This window comes from Ostrea edulis, chromosome 5, assembly GCF_947568905.1.
Source record: "Ostrea edulis chromosome 5, xbOstEdul1.1, whole genome shotgun sequence".
In the NCBI taxonomy this organism is placed as follows: domain Eukaryota; kingdom Metazoa; phylum Mollusca; class Bivalvia; order Ostreida; family Ostreidae; genus Ostrea; species Ostrea edulis.
Window position 1 is genome coordinate 1,918,444 of NC_079168.1, and position 9,745 is coordinate 1,928,188.

At 39.0% G+C, this 9,745-nt stretch overlaps 1 protein-coding gene across 1 annotated transcript; it reads right to left on the minus strand.

The window, feature by feature from the left end:
• Positions 1–4,760: 4,760 nt before the first annotated feature.
• Positions 4,761–5,894, minus strand: LOC130054496 (paraneoplastic antigen Ma3 homolog). The gene has a single exon (XM_056164460.1). It carries the CDS (start codon positions 5,892–5,894, stop codon positions 4,761–4,763), a length of 1,134 nt encoding a protein of 377 aa, XP_056020435.1.
• Positions 5,895–9,745: the final 3,851 nt, after the last annotated feature.

Sequence of the window (9,745 nt, forward strand, 5' to 3'; positions counted from 1 at the left end):
CCTGAATGTCTCTAAATCCTTGCTTCTCCTGTCATGGGTAACCTGATATACATGGTAGTCAGCAAGCTTCTTTGGTGGCTGTTTGGTCCTAGCAGATCGTCGAGGTAAATATTTCACTTCCTCCTCCACAGGCATCTGACCATCACCCTCTGGAGCTCGGGGTGAAAGGGTATCCATGGCTTCCCTCTCTGGTCGTTGCTGTGGTACATCAAGTGGCACTTCCTCCTCATTGATGATGTGTGGGTCATCTATAGGGGGTGTCACTGTCGGGTTAAGTACCGGTACCTCTACAAACAAACAATCTTCATCAGAATCGCTAGAATCCGATTCATCACTCCGATCTACTATCTTGTCTGTGGTTTGTTTCTTCTCTGGTTGTGTCTTTCTTCTGGGCTTAGGAACTGGTCGCAAGGGAGTAGTTAGCATTTCGGGATCTATGCAACCTATCGGCAGAAGTAAATTCCGATGGAGAATTCGTGTTCTGCCTGTTCCATCCTCCCGTTTGACGACAAACACTGGGACATCTGGATTAGGTTGCCGCACAATCTGATAGGGATCTTCCTCCCACCTATCTGCTATCTTGTGCTTTCCCTCAAATGCTACTACTTTCACCAAGACTCGATCTCCTTCCTGCAAATCTGCTCCCCTTACTTTCAGGTCGTAGAATCTGCCCTGTTTTTCTCTTGCTCTCTCAGCAGCTCTCCGAGCAAGGTGGTATGCTGTCTTCATTCTGGATCTCAGATCCTCCACATACTTTGTCCTTGTTTTCTCTTCTTTGTCTCCAAGTCCAAAGGCCAAGTCCACAGGAAGCCTGGGCTCTCTTCCAAACATGAGGAAATATGGAGACTGGCCTGTGCTCTCATGTCGGGTACTGTTGTAGGCATGAACTAATGATGGTACATGGGCCTTCCAGTTGGACTTCTGTGAGGGATTCAAGGTTCCGAGCATATCCATCAATGTCCTGTTAAAACGCTCACACATGCCATTACCCATAGGATGGTAAGGGGTTGTTCGGGACTTCTTCATACCAGTGATGTTACACAGCTCCTTGATGATGTTCCCATCAAAGTTGGCTCCCTGGTCACTGTGTATTCTAGTTGGAAACCCATATTTGGTCATGAAGCTGTTGTAAAACGTTTCGGCTGTTGTCTTCGCCGTCTGGTTCTTGGTAGGAATTGCCTGTGCAAACCTAGTAAAATGGTCTGTGATGATTAAGATATGGTGGTATCCTCCTTTAGATGGTTCTAGGGTTAAGAAGTCCATACAAACCAATTCCAATGGATAGGTTGTCCTTATTGGCATGAGTGGTGCTCTCTGATTGGTGGGGACTTTCCTCCTCAGACATCTGTGGCACTTCTTAATCCAGTTCTCGATGTCGTTATTCATCCCATTCCAGTAAAATCTATCTTTTACCAAGGATATCAGACGATCACGGCCTGGATGTCCAAAGTTGTTATGTAAACTACACAAGATGTCTGGGACCATATCTCCAGGAACAACCACCTGTGTCCGGTCAGTGCCATCTATCTGGACTTGTCGCTGGAGTATTCCATTGCTCAAGAACAGAGAGTGGTAATTCCTGATGAGTGCTAGGGAGTTGAGGGATAGTGGTAGATCACTCATCTTGGGTTTCTTTCCCAGTTTCACATGATGCATCCAGTTCCTGAGTGTTGGATCCCTTCCTTGGACTTCCTTCCAGTTTACCTGTTGGAACTGAGAAACTTGATCAGTTAACTGATTAACAATTTCTGAATCAACACACAAATTTTCTACACATGGAATTTCTAATTGTACACAGTTACATAAAGCTTTAATAGATTCATTAGAAATACATGTACAGGAATCTTGGGTTTTCTGTCCTGTTAGTCTGGAAAGTCCATCTGCATCCGAGTTGTTCTTTCCTGGACGATACTGGATGTCTAGATCGTAACTGGCAAGTGCAGCTAACCACCTATGTCCTGTGGAATCAAGTTTTGCTGTCGTGAGGACATAAGTAAGTGGGTTGTTATCAGTCAAAACCTTGGTCTTGCTGCCTGTAAGGTAATCTTTAAATTTATCGCAGACTGCCCACTTTAGTGCCAGAAATTCCAATTTGTGTGCTGGATAGTTCCTTTCAGCTTTTGTTAATCCTCTGCTGGCATAACTGATCACTTTCTTCTGTCCATCTTCCTCTTGGTACAATACAGCGCCTAATCCATTCAGACTGGCATCTGTATGTAACTCGAAGGGAAGATTGTAGTTGGCATATCCTAGTACCGGAGGTGATGCTAATGCTTCCTTCAGCTTTCTGAATGACTCCTCTTCCTCTTGCCCCCACTGCCATGTCTTAGAATTTTTCTTCTTGGCTGACTTCTTGCTATCTGTAGGTATAGGCATGAGTTGTGATAAGGGTCTCGCAATCTTGCTGAAGTTGGCGATAAATCTCCGGTAATAACCAGCAAATCCTAAAAATTTCCGGACCTCTTCAGGTGTTGTAGGGGTTGGCCAGTTAAGAACTTTGCTGGTTTTGTCTGGATCTGTCTCGATGCCCTGGTCTGATACAATGTGTCCTACATATTTCACACGTCTCTGGAAAAATGTGCATTTCTTTGGCGAAAGTTTTAATCCAGTTGCCCTCAGTCTATCAAACACTTGCTGCAGTCGTTGGAGATGTTCCTCGAAAGTTCTAGAGAAAACAATAATATCATCTAAAAAAATAAAACAGATGTTGAGGTGCAGTTCTCCAAGACAGTCCTCCATCAGTCGTTGGTATGTAGCTGGGCTGTTTGATAATCCAAAGGGCATCCGGTTGTATTCAAAAAATCCTAGAGGACCCACAGTAAAAGCTGTCCTTTCCTTGTGTTCCTCATCTATTTCAATTTGGTGGACATTGGTCATGTAACAACTGTGAAGCACAGGATTGAGTTGGTGGATCCTACACCTTTTAAGCAGCGATGTAGACGTATTCCCCCATCAATGTTCCAGGAAGTTAGAAATCACCTACAACAATTAGTGGAGGCAGGAGTGATTAGGAGGTCCAAATCTTGCTATCTGTAGGTATAGGCATGAGTTGTGATAAGGGTCTCGCAATCTTGCTGAAGTTGGCGATAAATCTCCGGTAATAACCAGCAAATCCTAAAAATTTCCGGACCTCTTCAGGTGTTGTAGGGGTTGGCCAGTTAAGAACTTTGCTGGTTTTGTCTGGATCTGTCTCGATGCCCTGGTCTGATACAATGTGTCCTACATATTTCACACGTCTCTGGAAAAATGTGCATTTCTTTGGCGAAAGTTTTAATCCAGTTGCCCTCAGTCTATCAAACACTTGCTGCAGTCGTTGGAGATGTTCCTCGAAAGTTCTAGAGAAAACAATAATATCATCTAAAAAAATAAAACAGATGTTGAGGTGCAGTTCTCCAAGACAGTCCTCCATCAGTCGTTGGTATGTAGCTGGGCTGTTTGATAATCCAAAGGGCATCCGGTTGTATTCAAAAAATCCTAGAGGACCCACAGTAAAAGCTGTCCTTTCTGTTCCTCATCTATTTCAATTTGGTGGTATCCTGATTTTGCATCAAGTACAGTGAAGTAGCGATTCCCTGATAAATTGTCCAAGATCTCCTCAATACGGGGCAAGGCATAGGCATCTTTTTTCGTCTTGTTGTTCAGCTGCCTGTAGTCCACACACATTCTCAGGTCTCCATTCTTCTTCCTTACAAGGACTACATTGCTGGAGAATGGCGATTTGGACCTCCTAATCACTCCTGCCTCCACTAATTGTTGTAGGTGATTTCTAACTTCCTGGAACATTGATGGGGGAATACGTCTACATCGCTGCTTAAAAGGTGTAGGATCCACCAACTCAATCCTGTGCTTCACAGTTGTTACATGACCAATGTCTACATCTCCCCATGCAAAGATATCGCCATTCTTGGAGATCATCTCATTTGCCTTAGCAAATTCCTCCTTGGTCAAACTGTCCTCAGGTATATTAAAAACAGTTGGTTCTGCAGTATCCTGGCTACTGGGCAATATGGGTATTTCCTCCAATGTCACAGGCTGCAGTTCAGCTATCACTGCCTTCGGTGCAATCTTGACAGTCCGTGTTGTGACATTGCTAATCGTAACCATCAGTGGTTCCCTGGATCCATACTGGTAATCAACGAGATTAGATATCACATCCAAATCCTTAGGAATGACTGATTTCTTGGTATCCTGTATCAGCGCTAAGGTCTGAACATATGGAACCATCTTATCTGCATAACCATTAACTGTTATTTCACTGTTAGGTGGTATGATGACTGGTTTCCTTTCTGCTGATTTAATTACACTTAATCTGTAATTATTCCTCTGCAATTCCCTTTCTCGCAGTGAGATGCATCTAAATGTCCAAAACCATGGTTCATGCAGGTGTGCAGTCTGCAGAAATCTGTCTCCATGGTCGTTTCTGGTTTTCTCCATCACAGTCTTAAGGATATTTGTTCCTAAAAGTATGGGAACCTTGCTGTGATAACTAGTATCATCCACCAGCAGAAATAAACATGCATGTTCTGTGTTATCTCTGAGACCCTCAGATAATACTTCCAGCTCTACTGCTCCCTTGTAAGGTAGAGTACTACCATCAGCACATTGAAGTTGAAAAACTTCCTTAATATCCTGGATTTCTATGTCTGAAAAATGCTGTTGGTAAAATGACTGGCAAATAGTTGACACAGTTGACCCAGTGTCTAATAATGCAGTGGCCGGAATTCCATTTATCTGCACACTCACTTCCATAGGATCTCCTATTAGTCCTGGTTGACGCTGTTCTGTCTTGTAGCCTGACGTCCGCGTCTCGATGTAGGCCCTTTGGAGTTTAAATCTTTCTTGTGGTCAAGTCGAACTCTACATCCTACTGCCACGTGTCCTTTCTGACCACATTTGAAGCATGTTATGTCTTTTCCTTGCTGTTTATCTTTGCCTCGACTATAATTCCCTTGATCTGATTTATGTCTCTCTCCTTGATATCTAGTGCGTACTTCATTAATTTCCTTTCTCATCTCATTCATCTTAGTGCTCATGCTCTGTATCATAGCCTTCAACTCGTCTATCTGTGTATTACTTGGCATCGCCTGGTTTATTGTTGCTTTCTTAACAATGTCTTTCTTTCTCAACTTGTCCTGCTCTACTTTCCTTATTGCTAGCCTAAGTTGGTCAAAATCTCCACACTCTTTAAAGATGTGACCTGTAATATCTTTTAACTTCTCCGACAGGCCATTCCAAAACATGTTTCTCAGCATCTGATCTGTATTTGTAGGAGTTATCTCTCCTCTCTGAATGACTTTGTCTAGCAGATCCTCTAGTCTACAACTCCATTCAGATACATCCTCATTTTCCTTCTGTGATGCACTATAGAATTGTGATAACAAGTTCTCATTATCATCTACTATGCCATATACGCTGTCAAATTTGTGAAGGATTTCCTCAATTGATGCATCTGTACCAAGGCGCATTAGAACCCTTGATGCTCCTGAACGCAATGATCTCCTAATACTTTGTAGAATTGTTGCAGCACTAACATCGTCCTTCATTAAACATTTGACTTCATAGCGCCACAAGTCATAAGAGGTATCTCCTTTCTTATCTCCCGAGAAAACTGGCAATTTAGGTGCATGGAGTGGAGTAATGTGTTTTGTCACATGGGGACTACTTGTAGCACCCAGAGGTTCACTTGATGCAGACTCTCGCTTAAATGTTTCTTCTGATCGTCGATATTCAGGTGTGGTCCATTTAGCATAGCTAACCATCCATTGTCTAAGTTCTGCAGCAGACTTTGTCTTTGGTTTTACACCTAATGCTTTAAATGCCTCATTTAACTCCTTAAGTTCTGTCTCAGTTAAATCAGATTCCTCTATTGTTTTCTCTCTACCTGCCTTATCCATGCTAGTTGTTTATTTTCAACCCTAATCAACGTTCTAATTCTAATCCTGAACTAATACCAGTAATCTATGTATAATTCTAAATACCTTAAATATTTTTAAACTACCTGAAAGCTAAGTAAACTTAATATATAACTTAAATATCTACTAAATCCTGAAATTCAAAACATTAAACCTGAAAATAAACTGATTACAAACTACAATTACTAACTAATTACTAATTAACTAATTTGAAATAACTTAATCTACTGTTCTATCAAAATCAAGAAACCGACAAGAATTGAATTATAAAATAAGAAACCGACGCGATTCAAATAATAAGAAACCGACGCGATGACCAAATGGTCAAAACTCCAGAAAAAAATTTTGATCAAAGTCTTAACTGTACTGAGTTAATACCAAACTTGAATTGTGATTTCAATATATATACACTGGTTAAATAACACAGGAATGAATGACTAAGACAGACAAATTGTTGTCAGATACTACTCAAGGACCCTAGCCTAATTAAAGACAAGATACCTTAGTACACTTGTACCAAATGTTGACTCTTGGGATAATATATGTTCAATATATACCAATATAGTTATAGATATATATCAACACTCAGTCTAATGATATGGGCAAATCTAAAAAAAATCCCAAATAAACAAAGATCACTACAATCTAGCTTATACTGAATCACTTACCTAAATGATGATGATGTGTGCAGTGTCGCTGTCAGCAAGCGCAATATTAGTACAAAACAAACACACAAAATGTCATGGGACATCAAAAATTGACTTGTATCTGTCTATATAGTTAGAATATTTATTACCTGGGCTTTATGCACTGAAATTAACCAAACTATCAACAACAGACAAACTAAATCCTATCGTACCACAAGCTGAAAGAAAACAACCACCTGATTATCACCAGCAAACTTCAACAACGTGGTTTTGTTTTTACCGGATGTTATTACTAGAGTTCAAGGTCAAATATTTTTAGATGTAGTTTAACCTGAAAATAAGCTTCCGGATATTTACGGATATAGTTTTAAACGTTAAACTGCGTATTATACTCTCTCAACACCAATCTCGCACATTTCATATAGGTTTAAGCACAATACAAATATGAGTAAACAAAAGATGAACACAAAATAAATAGGAAAAATTGAAATGACTGAAAAAATCAAATGACCTACTAAACAGCTGATATCTGAGTCACGTGACAAAAAATTGTGCCAATCTAAATTTACACACAATGCAATATATTCGTGAGATAACAAAAGTATGAGCTTACCAGTCTTGTCAATGAATCATATCCACAGAAACACATAAAGACATGAATGACACATATAAGGTCACAAGGTATCACAAAACACAACATATAACACAACACTGAAGTCCGAGAAGAATGTTTACGTCATGGTCCACAGTTAGAATGCGACTTCCGGTATGTTTCCAACGAAGCGCAAAGTCATCAACTGATTTTTGTTCACATCGTGCACGAAATGGAGCGCGCGGTAAAGCCACCAATTAGTCGACTCCAGGTAGAAAACACGTTGGGCGCCAAATTTGTAACCGGTCTTGAGTATAAGAATAATCCACAAGATGGTTAAGGTCGTAGATTCGTTTACTTTTTGGAAACAATGAAAACAAACCCTATAACAACAATAAAAACATATAAGGACAAATACAATACAAAGACAAAAGACACTATCGAACATATGATATATGCAACGATACAAATATATATATATTGGTCATCATTTTATCGTCAAAGGACATAACTCTCTGAACCATCAATTATAAGTAATTGATATTAAAAAAAATGAATATAATGTACTGCAGTGAATTGCATATATACATGTACATACCAGTTTATGGAACTGAGCTACAGCTTCCGAAATCAAGGTGAACTGCTTAAAACTCTTATGATGACCTATTGAATAATTTACTAAAATACTAAATTCTGTACACATATATCACTCTGCGCATTTATATTACTTAAAACTCATTATTTACTTAAAGAGCAGAAATTATGTTTTTCCACAATTCTACTTTCAGTAAATCTTTCACTCATGACTTGCACACAAGTTTTATGAATAAAGAAAAGTTTAATTACTTGTTTAAATTCATTACTTGGTTTTAATCATATAGTAAAACTATCAGCTACTTACAATTGTTGGTGTTAGCAAATCCTCTATAAATTAAATATATATTTTATGCTTATTTAGAACTCAATAGTGGCAACACCCTTTGGAATCTCTTTCAAAACTAGATTTTCCTGAACTATTTCATAAAAAGAACTCAGGAATTCCCGCCAGGAATTCCTATTGGCCAGAACAAAATACTAAGACCAATCAGATGACAGAACATCCGAGTTATGTTCTAACTGGACCCTTACGGATTAAACCATTATATTTAAAAGGGGTGTTTAGGTTTCTTTAACACACAACACAAAGTTAGCAAGTAGCGCAGCGCAATATGTATTGAAGTGAATGAATGTGAATGGCAATATAAAAATATAAAACTAAACTAAGTACAACTACCACATATTTACCTGTGTTTATTTTTGGAATATGACAACGATATCTAATCTTTTACATGTAAACTTACACTTGGTTTATTTCGTCCATGCTTTTTGTTTAAAAATATCCTAACTAGTAATGTATGGGTCCCGGGTTCGATTCCCGTTGTGTTTTGTGCCATCAACCACTCCTGTCCTAAATTTGCGGGTGGAGGTCCTGTCAAGCGCAAAGGAATATGGGATGTCCATCATCGAAAGTGAAGATATTTAAGGAGGGTGGAATGTAGTAGCTTGGGCTATATGAACTATAAATAGCTCCGAGGTTATAGCACTTGGCTAGTAATGCAGGGGGCCAGGGTTTGATTCCCAGTCCGGTCATAAATTTTCTCATTTCCCATTACATCCTAAAGGTATTCATTAGAAAAAGAAAATATGCCTGCATGTTTATACATTTCATCTTTTGTAGTAAAGACACAATCTCATACTCCGTGTAAAGGTTGCTTGTGACAAGATCAATGGGAGCTTGAACCTAAACCAAAGTTATTCATCAAAACCAAACAAAAATACATCTACCCCTTTCAGAGTCTGACTACCCAAATTTGGCAATGATAAGACATAATTTCATAATGGAGGAACTTTGTAAGTTATACTTCTTTTACTCTCAGAAAGCCTGGGACATGTTTAACTGGATAAAGCAGACAGCACCATCAACATGTGGCTTCACTGCCCCAAACTTTCCACAACTTCACAGTACATTTCAGGAATGAAGCAAAATCCCAACCACTTACTGTGTAAGTAGAAGTTTTAACGAGGGATTGATTTGGACATTATCAGTGACAGTGTTATGGTTGCTAATATTTATTCCATATCTGAGGTAACAACTATCCTTCTTGGAATTATAAAGTAGCCAAAATTAGCTCTTGCTAAATATGCATACCTATAATTTATATATATATCACTAAATTTGTGTTTACCACTAATACGGTAATATGTATAGCCAGGTTTAATGCAGTAAACGATTCGCTCTTGTAATTTTGTATGTGTAATTTATACACAGTAACTGTATCCAACATGATACAAAGCAATGTTGTTATAGCAACTGTAATGTGGCATCCTTCATTGTCTCTAGGACCAATCAAAAGTGAGCTACTATTTGAACTGCATTTCTTCACGTAGTACATAGGACCAATCAAAAATGAGCTACTATTTGAACTGCATTTCTTCACGTACAAGTACGAGATTCCCCCCTAAATCTAAAAAATTGACCCTATGAAGTCATCCATTGAAAAATATCATGTTGTACATATTATGCAAGATAAAATGTATAAAGTCACAACTAAAAC